At 47.3% G+C, this 20,699-nt stretch overlaps 1 protein-coding gene across 1 annotated transcript in view; it reads left to right on the top strand.

Annotated features, from left to right (window-relative positions):
- The window catches only part of LOC102436034 (rho GTPase-activating protein 17), a 46,256-nt gene that overhangs the window by 10,325 nt on the left and 15,232 nt on the right, over window positions 1–20,699 (top strand). Inside the window, exons 6-15 of the mRNA XM_014449408.2 lie at window positions 761–872; window positions 4,251–4,319; window positions 4,477–4,558; window positions 8,886–9,013; window positions 9,826–9,937; window positions 10,567–10,648; window positions 12,482–12,562; window positions 14,283–14,396; window positions 16,958–17,049; window positions 19,518–19,674. Of these exons, the coding sequence (XP_014304894.1) occupies window positions 761–872; window positions 4,251–4,319; window positions 4,477–4,558; window positions 8,886–9,013; window positions 9,826–9,937; window positions 10,567–10,648; window positions 12,482–12,562; window positions 14,283–14,396; window positions 16,958–17,049; window positions 19,518–19,674 (1,029 nt within the window). The remainder of the gene's footprint in view (window positions 1–760; window positions 873–4,250; window positions 4,320–4,476; window positions 4,559–8,885; window positions 9,014–9,825; window positions 9,938–10,566; window positions 10,649–12,481; window positions 12,563–14,282; window positions 14,397–16,957; window positions 17,050–19,517; window positions 19,675–20,699) is intronic.

The raw sequence follows: 20,699 nt of genomic DNA, 5'->3' as shown, positions 1-20,699 counted from the left end.
CCTCGATCCTGAGCTGCCGTTGGCTGTCACGTGCACCACTGATTGCTGTTTGCTTGGGAGGCGGGGAGAAGCACCACTCCATCACATGTCCTCCTCAGTTATTACCCCACTCCGTGAACCCCCATATTGCTGTAGCACAATGCTGTTTTTTTGTTTGTCATTTTTACTTACTATAAAAGGAACATAAATATTCCGCATTACGTTTGAGATTTGCTGTAGATTTGTCTTCAGAATATTCCTTGTAAGTGTTTTCAGTTCTTAAAGTGCTTCCATTGCTATGGCATGGTAGGTACAGCACTGCATGACTGGGGTTCTGGCTTTTACTTGCTGCAAGTAATCACAGCCCAGGATGGTAGTAGGAAGAGGTCTCAAGAAATGCAAGTACATTGCATTCCCAGTGGTACAGGGAACATTCCAGATCAAGGCAGGAGGGCAGGGGTGTTTCATGGCAAGAATTCCATGACTAGACACTAGCAAAGGGGTTTCGTGGTCTGAGGTTCAGCGGTGGGGCCTGTGTGAGACAAGATGTGGTCAGTCCTGCCGGGAGCAGACAGCTACTCCCAGCACTGTAGTTCCTGCGTGATGGAAGCTCTTTTGCCTTCTTCCGTTCCTAGGGGGTAAACTTAAGAGAAGCTGGCGTCCTAGGTACTGGCACCTATCCCAGGTAGAATCCGTTTTAGGGAAGGAGCCTGTCTCCCTGGTCCCTGAGATTGAGTATGTAAGCTGGTTCTCAGGTACTGACTACCCTCGTGCTTTGCAGGTGGAACCAGGCTCACAAATCTTCAGGAACCAACTTTCAGGGGCTTCCGTCAAAAATAGACACCCTGAAGGAAGAGATGGACGAAGCCGGGAATAAAGTAGAACAGTGCAAGGTGTGAGAACATGTGTTTGCATCAATCGTTTGGTTTTTGCAAATGGTGGATGAAAGGTCATATGTTGCAAATTATTTAATATTTTACATAATTTCTATCAAAATACTTTAAATAACATTAAAGGTGGTTTTAATTTTTTTCTTTATTTTCTAAGACTCTACCTTCCTTTATAACCAGAATAAAATATTACTTTAAAAAAGTCAAGTAATACGTTTTTTAAAACTTGACAAAAATGCCTAAGCTTATTTAAAATAAAGAATAGGTGCCCAACTGGTGTGGTTTGGTGGTAAGCATCGATCTATGAATCAGGCGGTCACTCTTTGATTCCTGGTCAGGACACATGCCCGGGTTGCGGGCTCAATCCCCAGTGGGGGGCGTGCAGGAGACAGCCGATTAGTGATTCTCATCATTGATGTTTCTATCTCTATCTCCTCTCCCTTCCTCTCTGAAAGCAATAAAAATATATATTTTTTAAAAAGGAATATGTGAAGAAAAAGGAGAGCAAAACATAAAGTTACAGCAATTAAGACAATGCACAATAGATCGGATTTTCTAGAACGAATGTGATCATTTTTAAAGATTGAATTTATAGTAAAGGCATCATTGTATGTCTGTCCATAGGGAAGGGAAGGATTATTTTTTTAAGTGTTGCTAGGACAGTTGGTTTATAATTAGGGAGAAGCAGAACTTTATATGTCATAAATTAAATTTCAGATTAGATGGTTAAGTGATCTCATTCTCTGTGCATTTATCCATGAAAATAGATGTTTATCCCACATGTTATTTGAGGTGGTAAAGAAATAGGTCTTTAGGATGACTTGTAGGATGATCGACTTGGACTTTTCCTCCTCCTATTATTCAACTTTTTTCAAAAATGGCCTCTTTATTCTACTGGATAACGTTAAGTCTGTTATATTTCAGCTTATTTGGGTCCAGTGATAACATAGCAAACCTTGATCAGTAAACTGTAGTAAAACGACTTGTTAAAAATAATATAGTGGGTAAGAATTAAACTCCTGAAGTCACGGCATGGCCTTGCATTTAAAGAGTTGATGTTCAGAGCAATCCTTTGATAAAGTAGCCTCACACACTGACTCCTGTTCAGAATGCCAGTGTCATCCGCCCAGCAGTTTCACTGTATCTGATGTAACCTAGGTCTTGGCTGTTGGCTACTTCTTACACAAAATTTGGTTAGACGTTTGGGGAGTCTGAACTGGTACACTATGGCTGATGTCTCTTCTCTAAACTTCCACACCATGGCTTGTGATTTCAGGGGTGACAATCTATGAAACTATTCTCTTTCTCTCTTTATGCTAACTTCTGGATAATTCCCTGAGATCTCTTCCGTGTCACTGACTTGTTAGTTGTGTTTGATCTGCTGTTTAATGAATTCACATTGAATTTTAAATTTCATTGAGTATATTCTTCTCTTCTAAAGTTCTCATTCTTCAAGCCTGCCTTTTTTGTACTACAGTCTTCTTCAGTACTTATTTTATGTGTGCTTATTTTAACAGTCTGGCAATTCTGTTTTCAGAAGTTCTCTGGGAGAGCGGTGTGCATGTGCTCTATGGTAGATTGTTTCCTCCTGTGTTTTGCAATTTTGTATTGTAAGCTCATTTTAAGAGGGACTTACTTTATCTGTGGGGCTCCCGGGGATTTGCAGAGCATTTATTACTAGTATGGGCCATTTTAAACTCAACTTTCTTAGTTGGAAGATTCCTGGACCCTCATGAAAGCAGGTGTATGTTTATGAGATCTCAGGGAGATGTTTTACTGTTCCAGACCCAGAGCCCAATCCCAAACAGGTATATTCTATGATGTCTCTGCCTGCTTAGCGAGTTTTTCCTAATCCGCTCTTGAGAGTATCGTTTCAGAAATGTTATCTTTATGGGTGACATGCATGCACCTGTCTCAGTTACTTCCTCACCTCACCAGGCCCAAGAATTCATTTTCTGTCCTCTGGTCCCACATGACTGCTGGACTCAAACACCTTGGCTACCAAAATTAGCACAGACTCACCAAGTCATTCCCACTCAGCTCTGTGCATGTCAGGGTTTTCCTCCCTCCATCTATCCATCTTCCCTTCCTCCTTCCTTTTCTCTCCCTCTCTTCTTCCCTCCCGCTCCTTACTCTTTTTCTTTTTCTCTTTTTGTTTTTTGTTTTTGTGTGTGTGTGTGTGTGTGTGTGTGTGTGTTTTGGGGGGGGGGGGGGCGGGTCTGGTGGAGATCCATGAATTTACTTTGTTAAATTCCTAGTTGTCTATTGCTCCTAACTAGCATTTTCAGATTTTTTTTTAATAAACAAGGAGCCTTCATGTGAATTTTATGCACCTTGATGCTAAAAAAGAAAGTAGTACATTAAATATATATGAAATTCTGATGTGTGTGTGTGTATATATATATATATATATATATATATGAAAATTGTCTCTCTATATATATATCTCCAATCGTCTAATCTATCACTTTTTAAAAAACTGTTTAACTTTTATTTATTTTTTAAAACTTTTTTTTATTGATTTTAGACAGAGAAGAGGGAGAGGGAGAGAGGTAGAAATATCAATGAGAGAGAATCATTGATCAGCAACCTCCTGCACACTCCCCACTGGGGATCAAGTTTGCAACCCAGGCATGTGCCCTGACCAGGAATCAAACCCATGACCTCCTGGTTCATAGGTCGATGCTCAACCACTGAGCCACACCAGACAGGCCTGTTTAATTTTTGTGTAAATCATTTACATTAATTAAAAAATATCAAAAGTATAAAATAATGTATATTAAAGTTTTTCTTCCACCCTTTTCCTCCTCCTGCCTAATTTTCACCACCTCCAACAGGTAACCACTGTTACTGATTATCGTTTTTCTTCTAGAGATATGCTATATAATAAAAGACTAATAAGCAAATTGTCCCCTCGACCTGGAGTTCGACTGAGAGTTCGACCAGGAGGCAAGGCCGGCTGGCCGGCCAACCTCCCTCGTCCCCTGACCCTGGCCGGCCTGTCCTGATCGGCCCGATCAGTTGGGCCGGCTGGACCCCACCCATGCATGAATTCGTGCACCAGGCCTCTAGTTTTTATATAATTATGGCAAAAAAATATATAACATTTTTTTCTTTTTACCGAGTAATAACATACCATAAGTAGGGCTCTATTCTTCACTTCTTAACAGTGTATTAACTACATACTGTGGAGGTCTTTCCATGTGCATCCCTCATAAGTTTCCTCGTTTTTTTTCTTTGTCTCCACATCTGGTTGTCCATCAGCTGATGGACGCTCCATCTGTGCTGTTTCCATCCTGTTTTGCGAGAGGAGCTCCCAGAAGTTAATTCTAGGTGCCATTTCCTACAGCTGTTTCTCAGTGACGTGTCTTCTCTCACCAGGACCAGCTGGCAGCAGATATGTACAGCTTCATGGCCAAAGAGGGGGAATACAGCAAGTTCTTTGTCACGGTAAGCCCTTGGCCCTGACAGAATGGTAGTGTTGTAAAAACTGAGTCATTTTAGGTTTTTTTGCAAAAGATTTTATTTTTAGTTTTGCTCAGCCATTGTGTGTGTGTCCATCCATTGCTAACATGACTTTTGTTTTTGAATGTGGGTCTGTTCTCAGTTATTAGAAGCCCAAGCAGATTACCATAGAAAAGCATTAGCAGTCTTAGAAAAGGCCCTTCCCGAAATGCAAGCCCATCAAGGTAACGTAACCTGCGTGCTGGCTGCTGCCTCCTCTGCGCCTCTCCTCTGCCCCTGCCCCAGCCCTCTGCATGCCTTCCCTGTGGGTGCAGCCTGGCCCGGAGCTCCCGGTGCCCAGCACAGTTTCGTCTTTCCGGGCTGCATTCTCTAATTTCTCCTAACCCCAATTAACATGCTAATGGGACATTTAAACGTCTTCTGGGATCTTCAGTTGAAGCGAGAACTGGACTCTTTGGGGGAGGGGGAGTTCCTGGTGGTTTTCTCTTCTATCTAGGCTTGACACATTCTAGCCTCTGACGATCTTTTCCCAGTTCGGCGATTAGTCCCATGGGCTTGATTCTGACTCTGTGACTCCATGAGCATACATCCTAGGGAAAATGGTTTGGAATTTGCAAAGGTAATTCTAGAAGCCAGTCCGTGGTGCTCCATCATCGGGCACTTTTTTGATGACTGAGCAGTAAGATGGCGGCCGCGCCGTTGAGCCCTCCTCCGTGTCTGGACACGGGCTCTGGTGCTCACCAGCCCTTCCAAGCGTATGGCAGATTCTACCCACCGTGATGAGTGGATGTTTAGTTTGGTTGTTTACTGAACATGAAGCTTTTGGTTCTAATTCTCTCTGACTTGCCATCAGCACTTGCTAGCAGAGATGAGAGGACATGGCTGAGGCAGAAGTGCAGCGCCTGGTCCTACTCTACTATTTGACCTGACACTTGGAGCCTAGGTTCTCCCTGCACAACCAGTGGTCTGGAGCGGAGAGGAGGAAGCCAGGTGCTGGGTGTAGTCACTGTGATGATGAAAGAATGAGCAAGTGTGTGGGTAGGGTGTGTGCTGCAAGTGTGCACACACTCAGCACCCTCAAGAGTGCCACTTCACTCAATGTTAGGGGGCCCAGCGGGTTGGGCTTTGTGGCTGCAAGTTTCTAGACAGGAATTGGGCCGTTCTGCGTCCTGATGACGCCGAGTCCGACCTTTAGCCATCTCGGTGCCTGTGACTGCTTGGCCGGCCCTTCACTGGACGAGCTGCCCTTGCTCTTCTGGGGTCCCGTTTCCTAGTTCCCGCCTGATGGGCGGGAGCCACAGTACAGAGCAAAGAAGCTGCAGCGAGCATTCAGCCTCGAACAGCACGGGCAGAGCACAGAGAGTGTGTGTTCATAGGACGCCTACTGCGTGCAGGGCTGCAGAGGACCAAGTAGCAAACATCTTGTTGGAAGAGTTGATTAACAAGCACAAAAAGAGCCGAAACCGGTTTGGCTCAGTGGATAGAGCGTCGGCCTACGGACTGAAAGGTCCCAGGTTCGATTCCGGTCAAGGGCATGTACCTGGGTTGCGGGCACATCCCCAGTAGGAGATGTGCAAGAAGCAGCTGATCGATGTTTCTCTCTCATCGATGTTTCTAACTATCTATCTCTCTCCCTTCCTCTCTGTAAAAAATCAATAAAATATATTTAAAAAAAAAAAAGCACAAAAAGAAAAGATTTATTTAGCAGTCCTTTTTCCCCCCCTTTCATTCTATTTTTATCCCAAGCCTATTTCCCTAGAGAAGTATGTCAGAAAGTCACGGGAGGCGAGTGGGGAGGGGCAGGGGGAGGTGGAATAAGGGATGCTGGTGGGGGCACAGCTGGTGATGGGAATGTGATCTTTTCTCTCCCCGAGGTTGCCTCCACCTCAGCCTGATTCAGCCCCTTCCACCTCTGCCTGTCCTCGTATCTGCCTCTCATCTTAGCCTGTCTCCCTCTTCCTTTTTCTTCTTCTCTGTTTTCAGAAAGACTCAGAGTATCCTCAGGTAGGGAAAAAACTCGACTCCACTGCCCCATGCCCCTGTGTGCCCCGATCTCACACTCACGGTCAGCTGGCCTTTGGTTAGTGTCCCCTTTAACCTTCTCCTTCCTCTACTGGTGGGATCTTGGAGTGAGTGACTCATCTCCACCTGCTACTGCATCTTCTTACCTCCTTCCTACTCCCGAACACTGCAGTCTGGTTCCTACTCCTAATCACTCTGCTAGTTAAAAAAACAATAGCCCTAACTGGTTTGGCTCAGTGGATAGAGCGTTGGCCTGCGGACTAAAGTGTCCTGGGTTCGATTCCGGTCAAGGGCACATGCCCGGTTGTGGGCTCGATCCCCAGTAGGCAGCATGCAGGAGGCAGCCAATCAATGATTCTTTCTCATCATTGATGTTTCTATTTCCCTCTCCCTTCCTCTCTGAAATCAGTAAGAATATATTTTTAAAACACAATAACAAAAACACAGAAAACACTAATTCCGAAGGAACAGTGACCTCTTAATTGTCATGTCCTGGCGCTTGATGTGACTTGGGCCATTTCTTCCTTGTTAAAGTTTTCCCTCATTTCACTCAATTGCTTTCTTTTACTCTTAGGGCTATATTTTCTCCATTTCTGCCCCCACCCCCTTTTCCAGGGCCTGGTCCTTGCTCTTGAGTTCTTCTCTCCCTCCCTCCAGCCCTCCCTCATCCCTTTCCCCTTGCACCCCCCCATTCTGACCACCTCCACTCTCGCCTGCGGCTCAGTCCTCACAGCTCCTGCGCGGCAGTCCCTGACCACTGGCTGTCTTGCGCTCCCTCTCACCAGCTGTCTTCTGCAGGCCATCCTGCTTGAACTGTGGGAGCAGCTCCTCCTTCCCTGCTCGTCCCGCAGTCGGTTCTGCCCATTTCCCTCTGCGGGGCCTGCTGTGGGGTGGCATGTGAATTCCCAAGCTCCTGGTCTTTCCTCAGTCCGTCTTCCCGGTTCATTTACTTCTTGTTTGTCTTCTAAGCTCTTCCTCGAGACGCCTTCTCCCACAGCAGAATCCAGCAGCGAGCCTGTCTCGGAATTGCTCTCACTGTGTGGTCTACACCAGAAGTTACAAACTGCCATATCTCATTAAACATTTTTAAACTACTTCATTTAAAACCAGACTCTTTCCCTACCGATCCCAATCCTGGCTTCCCTTGGAAGTTCAGAAGGTCTGGTGACCCAGGGTCTGCTTGTTGCGTGCAGCATGGGGTGCCTCCGAGGGCAGCTGCGGCCTTTCGGGAGACCCTGTGCTCCTTCCCTCATTGAGCACCGACGGGGCGGGGCCCGCCTGGCCCCATAGAGACCACGCTTGTGCCCCTTGTCTGCTGTCTTTCTGTCCTGATGCAGCAAACGTGTCTTGTCTTGTTCGTTGCTGGTGTGTGTTCACATGTGTGTCCTGTACTTTCTTCACAATTAGACTGCTCTCACACTGAGGGGGGCTCTGAGCTCGGGTGCTGTGCAGCACTGGGCACATAGTAGGTGTGTTGTTTGAGAGGCCAGCAACCTTGGTGGAGCTTGCTCCAGGAGCTATTTCTAGATCAGTGGTTCTCACATTTCAGCAGGCAGGGGGTTAGGACACAGTGTTTACTAGAAAGTTCCTGCAGGGCTCGGGTGACAGGTGCCTTGGCCCAGCCTCCCTGGTGGTTCTGCTGTTTCCCCCCAGAAGGGTCAGTGGCCGTGTTCTGCCCACATTAAGGATCATTGCTTTAGATAAAAAGGACAAAGCAGTCCCAGTAAGATCTGGCCTCTGAGGGGCCGTCACAGAGCTCTGTGCCTGAGATGGGCCAGGCCCCTGGCTGCTCTTTTTGTTAGTAATTCCACTCACCGACTGGACCAGAGATAGGGGGTTCCTGACACTTCTGAGAGTGGCCTGCTCTCTGATTTTGTCCCCTGCCCCCTCCATCACCTTGTTCCTCAGCCACTGCCCACCTTTCTCCATGGACTTGTGGGGTTTTTCACTTCTTCCCCGATGTGCGGCTCAGGCAGTGGGCTCTGCACCTGCTCTTACATGTGGGTAAGCGCCAGGGACACAGCACACTGTTCCATCCTACATGGGAACAGCAAAGTGGCTGCAGGGCGAATGCCCACTGATGGTGGGAGGAGGACGGAAGCCCTTCCTGTCGCTGGGAAGAGCTAAGTGCTCCTCATTGGAGCGTTTCTGCCAGCTGGTTCCCTCCGCGCCTCAGGCAGCGCTAGGTCCCGCAGGCCAGGCCAGCCCCTTGCTGCCCGCCTGGCTCCCTGCAGCCCTTCCTGGAGTCTTGTTTCTGTTCTCCCGCTCTATCGGATGTGTTTCTGCCACACTGCCTTAACTCTTTGTGGTTCCAGCAGAACCTGTGACCTGAAAATAAACAGTTGCCTGTGTGCTGTCAGCACGGCTTCCAGCCTCGCTGCTGTGGGCCTGCGGTCAGCAGTGGGAAGCACTGCCCGTCCTGGTTCTGCGTCCGAGGTCACACTGGCCATGTCCAGTCCTGTGGTAGCCTGGGGGCAGCACGTTGATGCCGCAGGGTTGTCGGATCTTACTGACGGTTTGCTGCTCTAGATAAGTGGGCGGAGAAGCCAGCCTTCGGGACTCCGTTGGAGGAACACCTGAAGCGGAGTGGCCGAGAGATCGCGCTGCCCATCGAAGCCTGTGTGATGCTGCTGCTGGAGACGGGCATGAAGGAGGAGGTGAGGGCACGGCCGGGCTCCGGGCTGCACCGCCCTGGCCACACAGTCCCGTCGGGATGTGCAGCAGGGCGGGCCCCCACTTTTCTCCCTGTGACCCCAGCACAGCACCCGAATGGGCTGCGGTTCCCCAGTGCTGCCCCTCCCTGCGCCCACTCCGATAGTCCCATGCGGCACGCTGGCTGTGCTTCATGGGAATGAGTGGCATGGTCACTGAGGGACCAGAGCTCCTTGAGCTTCCGCTGGTGTAGGAAGTCTTACATTTGTGTGGTACTCAATTGTCGGGGGGCGGGGTGAGGGGAGTTGGCTCTGTCTTCAGAGAGTAGAGACCAGGGCGTTGCTAGCCATCCTACAAAGCACAGGACAGCCTACAGCACAGACTCCTCTGGCCCGAAGGTCAGTGCCGCTGCGGTTGAGAAACCTGGACTAGGTTCCTGGCCCAGTGTCTTCGTAGTTCACTTGCTGACCCTTCGTGGGTTTTCCTCTCTTACATATATGTAGGGCAGTGAAAGAGGCTAGCAGTTCAGTCTTACAATTTTTCCCGAGGCGTCCATTTTAAAAAAGATTTCTAAGTTTAAAAAATCTATAGCATCACCCTTGTGGAAGTATGGTACATTGTTTTTAAATAGATTTCTAATGGGCACCGGTATTTTAGCAATGGGGCAGGGCAAGGACTACTAGGTTGGCAGTGTGACCCTGCCTGCAGGCGGCATGTGCTGGCCGTGGGGCTGGAGGTCCTCCATCAGGGTCTTACTGCTGCTCAGTGCCGGGCTCCCAACTTGAACTTGATGCTAATGGCTTTGCATTGTCTTTAGGGCCTTTTCCGAATTGCGGCTGGGGCCTCCAGATTAAAGAAGCTGAAAGCTGCCTTAGACTGTTCTACGTCTCACCTGGATGAGTTTTATTCAGACCCCCATGCTGTAGCAGGTGAGCTCCAAGGAGTGCCCTCCAGTGGTGGGTGAGTCTCAGATCACCCAGGTACCAGTGTTGATTTTAGTTTTAAGTGAAATGGCTCCTTCTAGGCTTAAGCTACAAAAGGGAAAGAGTAGATACACACTCACACCTTTTCTATTCCTGTGGGTTTTTTCCTGGTTATCACGTAAAGGTGAAGGTGGCTTATAACCCAAGTCTTTGGAGGCGTGCTTGTATTTTCTCCCCTTCTCTCACCTCCACATGGTGCTCAGCCTGGGGAAGTGCTGTCTGTTAACATGGTGACTCAGAAGCTGAGCTGATTTTCATTGGTCTCAATATACAGGGGAGGCAAAAGTAGGTTTACAGATGTGAGTATGCGAAACACCACAGTTTATTGTATAATGTTTCTTAATTATTGTATTATTTTCCATATGAACGACTGTATACCTACTTTGCCCCACCCTGTATGTGGCAAGGGACAGAAATTGTTTTAGGGGCATTTTACTCTTTAACCGTTCCCACCAAGTCATAATTTGTTCTATATAGTTGGAAAATTACAGTTGAGATCATTTCATTTTGCAAAGTAATATGTCTGAGAGCCCAGCTCCCCTTTGTATCCTCAAAGAGAGTGCTCCTGCCTCCAGGTGCTTTGAAATCCTACCTGCGGGAGCTGCCCGAGCCGCTGATGACCTTCCAGCTGTATGAAGAGTGGACGCAAGTTGCCAGGTAAGTTCAGAGAGCACTGAGTTTCAAAAGTTAAAGGAAGGGAAGCACTGTTGTGTCCCATTTGTAAATTGTCTTATTCTCCTGGGTGAGAAAAGAACATTACCATAGCATAGTTGTTAAATAGTCTGTGCCTCAGTTCTGAAGGTTAAGATGAAAATACTGCGTATTGTGATTCTTATGTGGGAAGGTCACCACTTAGGCATTGACGTAAATGTGTCATTTAGTGGATGAAGACGTACAGTGGTTCCCACATTATGGGTTGTCTGGTCAAAGCCCCTTTCATATTGAAGAAAGTCCTGTCACTGGGGATACATGTTGTACCGGCCAGTGCCTGTTGAGCTGCATGGGAACTCAGCTGTGCATAATGTCACGTTGACATTGGACATAATTGGTCATAAAAGTTCATGCTTCCTGGGCATGTGCTATGTCTGAGTACTGTACTGATCTAACACCTATCGCCTCCTGTGATCCGTAGCTAATAACTTAACAGCAGATGTTACCATGCTCGTTTCACTGAGGAGGAAACTGAAGTTTAGGAAGTCTCAAACAGTAGCAAGTAGTGGGCAGAGCTGGGATTCAGACCCAGACCTGTGTGACACAGAGACTGTGCTCCCATCTTTGTCTCGTCCCTCCATCCCCAGCATCACCTGTCAAGGAGTAGTTGGTTTTAAGCAGAGCAGAATTGTTTGAAAAGTCCTAGAGCCTTCTCACTGCTGGCCAGCCTGCCTCCTAGTCTCGTTCCTCCTCTTAAAGGTGCCTAATTCCTCATCCCTGAAGGAAGGAGAACAGACTTCCCCTCTATCCCGTCCTCAGACACTGTCACCCGCTCCCTTAGAAATAAGCCATTTGCTCTGATCAGTTATAGTTCAGGGGATGTGAGACCATCCCTTGTCACTTTCACCAGGGGTTTGCAGTGGAGCTTTTCCCCTCTGTCTCTGTGGAGTGAGACTTTGTCCCTGTAGACGGTGAGGATTTTAAAGTCAGAGCAAGTTCCTAGTCGTGGTTGTCTCCCTGGAACCCGCCTGGGGCTCAGCCTGATGTGAGCATCCTGTTTGTGGGACTGGGTAGTGGAGCCTGACACTCTGCCAGGCAGGGGAGAGCTCTGGGCTTTCTTTTACGGGGTCACCTGCCCGACCCCCTAAACCGTGACTGTTCTCTGTTCTGAGACTCTCACACTCGTCTCTGTGAGGAAATGTGCTTTTAAAGAAGGTGTCTGTCTTTTGGTGTGTTGGTTCTGTGCCTGAGAATGATCAGTGCAGCCCACCGGTCCACCCCAGTGACACATCACCTGGCCTTGAGTATAACTTCACTTAACTCTGCCCATAACTCTCCAGACTGGCTCGGCGGTGGAGGACGTATTGATAACTTCGGACACTGTCTCCCACTGGTGGCCGGAGTGGACTCTGCCCTGTGGGCTGCGGGCTGGCCCTTTTGTGTCTGAAAGTTTGCACATTGAGCCTGCAGAGCAGAAGCGGGCTGCTGTGTTTAGGACAAGGGATCTGGGCTCCATGACACCCTGCCTGGGCAGACACATTTTCTAGAGAGTTCTCAGTGATGCCCTGTCTCCAGTGTGCCAGGCATTGACTGGTCTAGGGGATGCTCATGGTTGTACCCCTGAAACTCCCATCACGCGGCAGGACCAGCCTTACTCAGCTTTGCACATTAGGAGATTGAGTCTTGGTGAGGTCAGTGAACTGCTCAGTTCAGTCGTTTGTTGGTATTTGACTCCAAATCTGTTTGCTCTCCGCCAGTGGAGGCATCACTGTTTGTAGCATATGGCCAGGGTTACTATATGACTTTTCATAAGTGGTTATGGATAACATTTTTTCTTAGTGTGCAGGATCAAGACAAAAAACTTCAAGATTTATGGAGAACATGTCAGAAGTTGCCACCACAAAATTTCGTTAACTTTAGGTATGTATGATTGACATTCTGTAAATAAAGCCCCCAAACTACAGTGACTCGACATGAAAATCTGTTCATCCCAGCAGAGAGGCTGTTTAATGCAAGCATGCTGGCACACCCAGAGTGCGGGGGGTCCCTGGGGGTGCTGGGAGGAAGGGAACCTACATGTGTACTGTGGCCTTTCTGCAGCACATCGGCGTTCATGGGTAAGCTGCCCAGTCATTTCACCCCGCAAGTCACCGAGGACAAAAGTCTTGTGGAAGGTTCAGTTGACTGTGTGTAGGATTTGAAGTCTAAATTGCCTAGTAGGTAAAGGGTAAAAATTAACCAATAGTTGTACTTTCCGTAATATCCTCCATATATGCTACATAGTTTTAAATAGAGCATAAATCATCCTAAGTAAAATTTTAAGAAATGGACATTGTATGTTATTTTATGGAATAACTCTGTTTCTAAGAAAATTTACCATAGGATAAAGTTCTGGAGTTTAACCTCTATTTTCCATCTCACTTAAAATGTGGCTTCGAAGAAGGGGAGAGAGAAGGAAAAAGGGTGGCCGTTGGCAATGAAGTTGTTTAAAATCAAAGAATATTTTGTAAGGGGACTGGGTCCAAAATGGCACAGACTTTCCTGGTGAAATGCCTGGCACGTTACCTGACGTGTTCCTCAGTCCTGGGGTCCGTGGCTGAGCTAAGGAAACGCCCTCTCTGTACTCGAGGTGCTTGTGATGGCCCTCGCTGGCTCGCAGGCACATCTAGCGTGGCATTGTGGGTGCTCTTGCCCGGTGCTTGGTACTTTGGGATCTGGCCTTTCATTTTGTTTTCCTCTTTATAATGTTTACCAGTTGCTTTTGCATAGGGAGCACCTTTCCATGGCTCAGAATTCAGAAAGTGTACAGTGAAAAGTCCTCTTCGCTCCTGTCCCTCAGCCACCTCGTTCCCCTCCTGAGACACAGCACTTGGAGCCTCTCAGAGCCAGTGCCTGTGTCAGCAGATACATGCGTGCATCCATGCACACATTTCCTTCTCTCGCCGCCCCCACTGTTTTCCAAAACCGAGTGGTAGCATATACTCTACATATCATTTTCTCCCTTGCCCTTTTTGCTTAATATGTATGCATCTTGGGGATTTTTCCACATCAGCACCTGGTCGTTTTTCATGGCTGCGTAGTATTCCGCTGTGTGAATCTATTTTTATTTATTTAACTAGCCCTCTATTGATAAGTAGTTGGGTTCTTCATTTTTTATAGTGCGAGAGGATACATTTATGTGGTAAACTGGATATTTTTTCTAATTACAGCATGAGGCATTTTCACACAGTTCCTTTTAAGCAGCACACCCACATTTCTGTCTCCCTGTGTGTGTGTGTGCTCCTGTTTTGTTTTACTGAGTCTGTTGTTACTGTGTTCGTGTATATTGAGGCCCTGTGACTTCCACTGTAACTTACTCAGGGGCAGAGTAGACAGCACCTAAAGGAGAAATGGATTAGAAATACACAGCAAGTAGAGGTTGAATCACTGAGGTTGACCTCTGAGCTGTTTTCCACTTCCAAGCCCTAAGTGTGTCCGTCCTCTGAAACGTGGAACACAGGAAATCTGTAAAGTGTTTAACCTGAGCTAGAGTCTGAGTTAGCTGCACCTGAGCACTCTGGGCCTGGGCGCGTGGGCAGGAAGATGCTATTTCTGCAACCTTTTCAGAGTTGGTGTTTTCCCCTTATCTTTTGTACCACAGGTATTTAATCAAGTTCCTCGCAAAGCTTGCTCAGACCAGTGACATCAATAAAATGACTCCCAGCAACATTGCCATTGTCTTAGGCCCTAACTTGTTATGGGCCAGAAATGAAGGGTAAGTAACCTTTCCCCATATTGGATTATGTTCATTTCTGCTTTCCACCTGACAGAAGAGTAGACATATAACTCAAGATACACATTCCAGTGTAAGGAGCACTTGGGCATGTTCTGAAGTTGATCTTTCCTTGAGCTGACATTCTCAAAACCCTCCTGTGAGCTGGTCCTGTCCCAGATCTGGCCACACAGGGTGTGGGAGACTCCCAGTCCTCAAAGGCCCTGCCCTCAGGCAGTTGGACAGATAAGTGGCTCAGGGATCAGCTCTGCCTGCACACCTGTGTGCAGGTACCACAGGCATTACCAAGGCTGATGGCACTGGTGCTTGTTGAAGGGACACGGGTCAGCCTGAGTTCAGAGAGAGCTCTGCTCAGGAAGTGGCCCTGGAGCTGAACCTTGATAAATGGCTCCCTACAGTGGGTCCTGAATGAGCTAAGGTGTTGCAGGATGAAAGCACTAGGTCTCTAATGGGGGGGTGTTGCATGGTCTTATTAATGAGCACAGGTGACATGAGGCTGTGACTGACTGAGGTTAATGAAGCCAGAGCCAGGTCTCAAAGGCCTCGCGTATCTTGCTGAGGTGTTTGAAACTTCTTTTATGGGTCATGTCGTGAGGGTGTTCATCCACATTTCTAAGCAGAGGAATGACGCAGGGCAGATTGCATTTAGAAGGTGGCTTTGTTGGCATTGACAAGCATAGATGGAATGGGGGAGGGGTCAGGGAGATGGGTTAGAAAGCTCCGGGGAAACCACTAGCAGTGGCGTTTACTCTGATGGTGACATTACGATGGTCTTGCTCAATCCTCACAAGTAACCTGTGGAGTGGGCACGGTTGTCGTTGTTCTGCAGACGAGTCTGAAGCTTAGAGAAGACAAGCACTTGGCTTAAGGTTGCACAGCAGGGAAATGGTAGAGCCAAGATGCTGGCTACAGTCTGTGTCCCTCAGCTCCACCTCCCTTCTCTGCCTCCCATCACTGCTGCTCAGCTGCGTAAAGTCACAAGTGGTTCAAGTTTGCATTAAAAGTGCCGTGGCTTTCTGAATCAAAGTCTTTCTACCTCTCATTCATTTATTTACTCGTGTGTGCCCAATCTTGTTTCAGAAAGTACTTGTAAGATTATTTACAAAGATCTGATATACAGTGAAGTGAAAGACAAGTAGATATATAAAGTTAACTGCATACATCATATCTTATAGCAGATACATCCAGGTAGACCAAGGAGTTAAATATAAAAAGTGATGCCATAAAGGTAAATATTTTTTAGCTTTTGAGATAAGAGAAGAATTTTCCAAACATAAAAGCAGTGCAAGAAACAAATTTAAAAATTGATGGAGCCCTGGCCGGTTTGGCTCAGTGCATGGAGCGTCGGACTGCGGATTGAGGGGTCTCGGGTTTGATTCTGGTCAGGGGCATGTACCTTGGTTGCGGGCACATCCCCAGTGGGGAGTGTGCAGGGGGCAGCTGATTGATGTTTCTCTCTCGATGTTTCTAGCTCTATCCGTCTCCCTTCCTCTCTGTAAAAAATCAATAAAATATATTTAAAAAATAAAATAAAATAAAAATTGATGGATTTGGCTCTATAATAGCTAGAAACTTCTGTATGTCAGAAAGCTCCTAAGCAAATGGTAATTCACAAAGTAGGAAGGAGTTCCTCCAGAAATAGCCAGAATATCGGAAAGGTCCTGTGAGTCAGTAGACAGACAGCAGCTCCTCGAGGCCGAAGCGACCCGAATCTAGATGGGCGGAGGACCAGCAGGTGGAGCTCGCCTTTGAAGCTGGAATTTGAAAGGAGCTAGAACTTTGGGTTGGTTGGAAATTGAGGTGAAAGTACTCTTCCTACGGGGAAGGAAGGTCAGAGTGATAATAGAGGAGATAGGTTTGGGGCGGCCAGACCGGGACCCAGCTTCTTGGTAATACAGCGTCTTTGATAAAATAAACTAATACGATGTAATGCAACATGTTGAAAGATGGAGTTAAACGAGGTGAAGCGCTGCCACTGGGCCTTTGCACCCTGTTTGCTTTCATGGCATTCTGACCCCAAACTGGAACATGCTGGGTAGCAGGGTAACTATTCTCATTTATGCTCTTCCTTCTGATCCCTATCCAGACACTTTCAGTTTGTGAACATGCATCTTGGGACCTGCTCATATATATGACAACCTTCACAATACATGTAAATGGGGGCTCACGTTTTCTGACATGACAGAGGGATGCTGTCACAATCCACGTCCTTGGTTCTGTCGTAGGTGAAATTGTTGCGTGTGATGTTGGGTCTCACCAGTCACTACCATGGGTAACACCGTCCCCGTGGGAAGCACAGCCCTGTCCCAGCCAGTGTCAGCCCAACATTGAGTACAGCCATCACAGGCTCCCTGGCAGTGTGACTATCTCAGGGCAGACTGATCGGGGTGACCCACACGCACATAGACCGGGCCTTGTGGATTTAACGTTTGCATTATTCTCAAATATCTCATCCTTTGAAAGTCATGGAATGGCTCTTAGCCAGACCAGGGAAATGATAGGTTGCCCAGGGAAGCGTGTGAACTCTGTGCACTTCCTTGCAGGACGCTGGCTGAGATGGCAGCCGCCACCTCCGTGCACGTGGTTGCGGTCATCGAACCCATCATTCAGCACGCCGACTGGTTCTTCCCTGGAGGTAATTAGCTTTGCAGCTTCACTGGCTGCCAGAGCAACGCAATAATAGTGTAACAGTGTGAAAAGTCTTTTTCAAGGGCAAATGCATCAATAATCCTTTGTGATGGCATAATAGGTGTCTCTTTTTCTTTCTTTCTTTTTTTTTTTTGCACATACATCTCTGGAATTTATTGAGTAATTTTCAAAATCAAAGTGTAATAAACCACTGGTATTCACTTTTATATCATCAGTCACAGAGAGCTTGATACCTAGCTCACAGACCTCATTTCAGTTCTAGCTATGTTGATCTAGGTTGGTCTCTCTTCTCCCTCATTTGCATCTGTGTGTACGTGTGTGCGAACATAGGAGTTTAGGCTGATGCCACCTAATGACTTCATCCACAGTAACTTCAACATCCACATTACTGATTCTGCCCAGGTGTCTCTTTTTCATGTTTCTTTCCAGACTGTTGCTTTGCATTTGTATTTTGACATCATGGTGACCCCATTATTTTGTGTTTCACTTAACACCAACCATTCATTTTCAGCATATACTGAATACCCACTAGGTGCCATATGTGTGCTGGTAAGGCTTGCTGTCTTCCCTGGAGGAACTCGGACCACTGCAAGAGGCCACGTAAACAGAGAAATTATAATACATGGCAAATTAGAAGGATAGATGGGTGAACAGCGATTTGACAGACTCAGAGGTTGGGAAAGGGAGTCGGATTGCGTGATAGAAGAGGCAGCACTGAACAGGCAGGAGTTTCCTCTGGAGGCAGGCTTTTTGTTTCTCTAGGCAGATGGTTGGCTTTGTGCAGAGTGGAGAGCAAGCAGGAAAGGTTGGCTGGGCCCATTCTGAGCTGGCTGTCAGGATTTGGATTTCATCCTCTAGACCAGGGGTGGGGAACCTTTCTCTGCCAAGGGCCATTTGGATATTTATAACATCACTAGAGGCCCAGTGCACGAAATTCATGCACAGGTAGGGTCCCTAGGCCTGGCCGGTGATCAGGGCCGATCGGGGCCTTCCGGCTGCCAGTCAGGGCCTTCCTTCATTCCACGCCACCCCCTAGTGGTCAGCACACATCATAGCGAGCGATAGAACTCGCGAACTCCCATGGGGACACTTTGCATATTAGCCATATATATATATATATATATATATATATATATATATATATATATATATATATATGTATATTATAGATTTGCGGGCCATACAAAGTTATCAACTTAAAAATTAGCATGCTATATTTGGTCTAACATTTAATTAATCACCCCTAATTAATCACCCCTAATGCCTTGACAGGGCCAGACCAAATGATTTCTTGGGCCTTATGCTGTCATGGGCCAGACGTTCCCCACCCCTGCTATAGGCAATCAGTTTATAAACTACCTGCATTGCAGTCTTGGGATCTTAGACTCCATGGCCCCTTTGAGGGTACTGGTTGGGGCAAGTGTTGGAAGATTGGTCCACGTCTGGACTTCCCATTCCTACTTTGCCGGAGCAGCCCTGATGTCAGGTCCCCTGGAGTGTAAGTTCCATGATGCCAGGGCCACGCTCATCTCTTCTTCACCAGTCTTCTTCAGAACCCACACCTCACGCCGGAGGCTGCTCAGGAAATGTAGGATGGGTGAATGAATGAATGAGTGCAGTTACACCTCGGTTCTCAATGTCTCCCATCTCAAACAGTCCACTTCTCAACTGACAACCTGTGCGTGCTGATGCCTGTATGATCAGTCACGCATCTCAGGCAATAAGCAGAGGGAATGCACGAGCATGAGTCAGTACAGTTAACATCTCAGGAAATTATGCTGTGAATATTTTTATGTGTTTTTGCTTTTGTTACTGCTTCTTACTACTAAATTTTCATTTTTTACTGTACATTTCATTTCCTTTTTGTTTTTAAAGTGTTTATAGATTAAACAATACATTAGACATGCACTGTATATAAGAAGGGTTAAAACAGGGAATCATTTGGAATGGATTAATCAATTTACATTATTTCTAAGGGAAAAATGCTTCAGTGTTCGAGCAGCCTCCTGGAATGAATTAAGTTCGAGAACTGAGGTTCCGCTTGGCATTCTGCCCAGATCTCCTTGGAGAAAAAGAGGCATGTGAAAGCTGCTGTAGGCAGTACGGAGTTCACGTTGCCTTTTATTTCCATTTTATGTCAGACTGAATAATATCACACTTTATTATTCAAATAGTTACCCATGCCCCTTTTTCGTATTTGTGTTTGTTTACAAAAAGACAGCAGAGTCGTGTACATGTTCTGAGTCGTGCCCCCGTCTGGTCCCGTCCTGCCTCCCTGGTGTAGTCAGCGTCCTGTAGAAGAGGGGAGTGTGGGCTTCTGCTTAGGAAGTAGTGAGGCTCACGGATGAAGAGGAAGTTCCTGTTCCAGGGGTGTCTTACAGCCCCCTCCCCTCTCCCCCCCTCCTCCCCCCCACCTCTGCATCTCATGTTCACTGTGCCTTTCTCTTCCTGCAGAGGTGGAATTTAATGTATCAGAAGCATTCGTACCTGTTGCCCCCCCAAACTCCAACCACTCATCCCACACTGGAAATGACTCTGACTCGGGGACCCTGGAGAGGAAGCGACCTGCCAGCATGGCGGTGATGGAAGGGGACTTGGTGAAGAAGGAGAGGTGTGTGAGAGCAATCCCTTCAAACCGGCGTTGTTAAACCCTCGGCGGCAGTACTGCCTCGGAGGCCTGTGTGGCCCAGGCCTGCTAGAGCCCAGATAGTTTCGGCGCTCAGCTCTAGTTCATTGCAGACCTTGCTCTGGCCAGAAAGTCGGTGCCCAGCTTCTCAGGCCACATGTGCTGTGGGCATGCACGCTTTACCTGCTGCTCGGTCACCCCCACGGTGCACTGGCATCTTACACGTCACCTAAATGTACTTGACTGGGGGGTGGAGGGAATAAGAAAAAAGTTAAACATTATGGACTTACGTCCAAGAGTGGGCATGAGAACAACCCACCACTCAACGGTGATTGTTGTGTGATTGTTTAAAAGAGGCATACTTTGGGCATAACTTGGGCCCTTGGTGGAAGCCAGCACTGAATCTGATGCTCAGCTGAGAAGCCTCAGTCTGGCTGATTCTGGAAGAGAAGGGTCTGTGTTGAACTTAGTGGGAGCCGCACGTCTCTGTAGAGGCTCCCGGCTCAGGTGGAGGGCTCTCAGGTCGCAGAGGGCTGCGGGGGAAGGCGCTGTGCCCACAGCAGGGCTGGGTGGCAGAGGCGCTGCTCAGGGCGTGGTGTTTGCGTGGAGGTGGTACTGTCACCCGAAGTCATTGCATTAAAACACAAGCTCTTATTTTAGTTGCCCAGTCTTAGAGTGAGGTTTGTTTTTTTGTTCTGTTTTTTTTTAACCCATTGCAAAGGAAAATGCTTTCCTCTTCTGTCCCTCTGAAGCCACGTTTGCTGTGCAGAAGTTTTCCCTTCACACAGCGGCAATGCTTCCTGATGACAAGCGGCCATAGCAGATATGCCTTCATGTATTTAAGTTACAGAATGTTCCTTAAACTAGGGTTCTAGTTAGCACACAGTAAGCAGTTCTCTGGCATCTGCCTGGGGATGCTCCCACCAGAAACACATGCTCAGGGAGCCATAAATCTTCTTATATTTTGAACTAAAAACAAAGAAGTTTTGAAGTTTATATACAGTGGGCTT

This window comes from Myotis lucifugus, unplaced genomic scaffold, assembly GCF_000147115.1.
Source record: "Myotis lucifugus unplaced genomic scaffold, Myoluc2.0 scaffold_1174, whole genome shotgun sequence".
Lineage (NCBI taxonomy): Eukaryota > Metazoa > Chordata > Mammalia > Chiroptera > Vespertilionidae > Myotis > Myotis lucifugus.
Note: the sequence above shows the minus strand (reverse complement) of the source record. Positions and strands in the feature narration are given on the sequence as shown.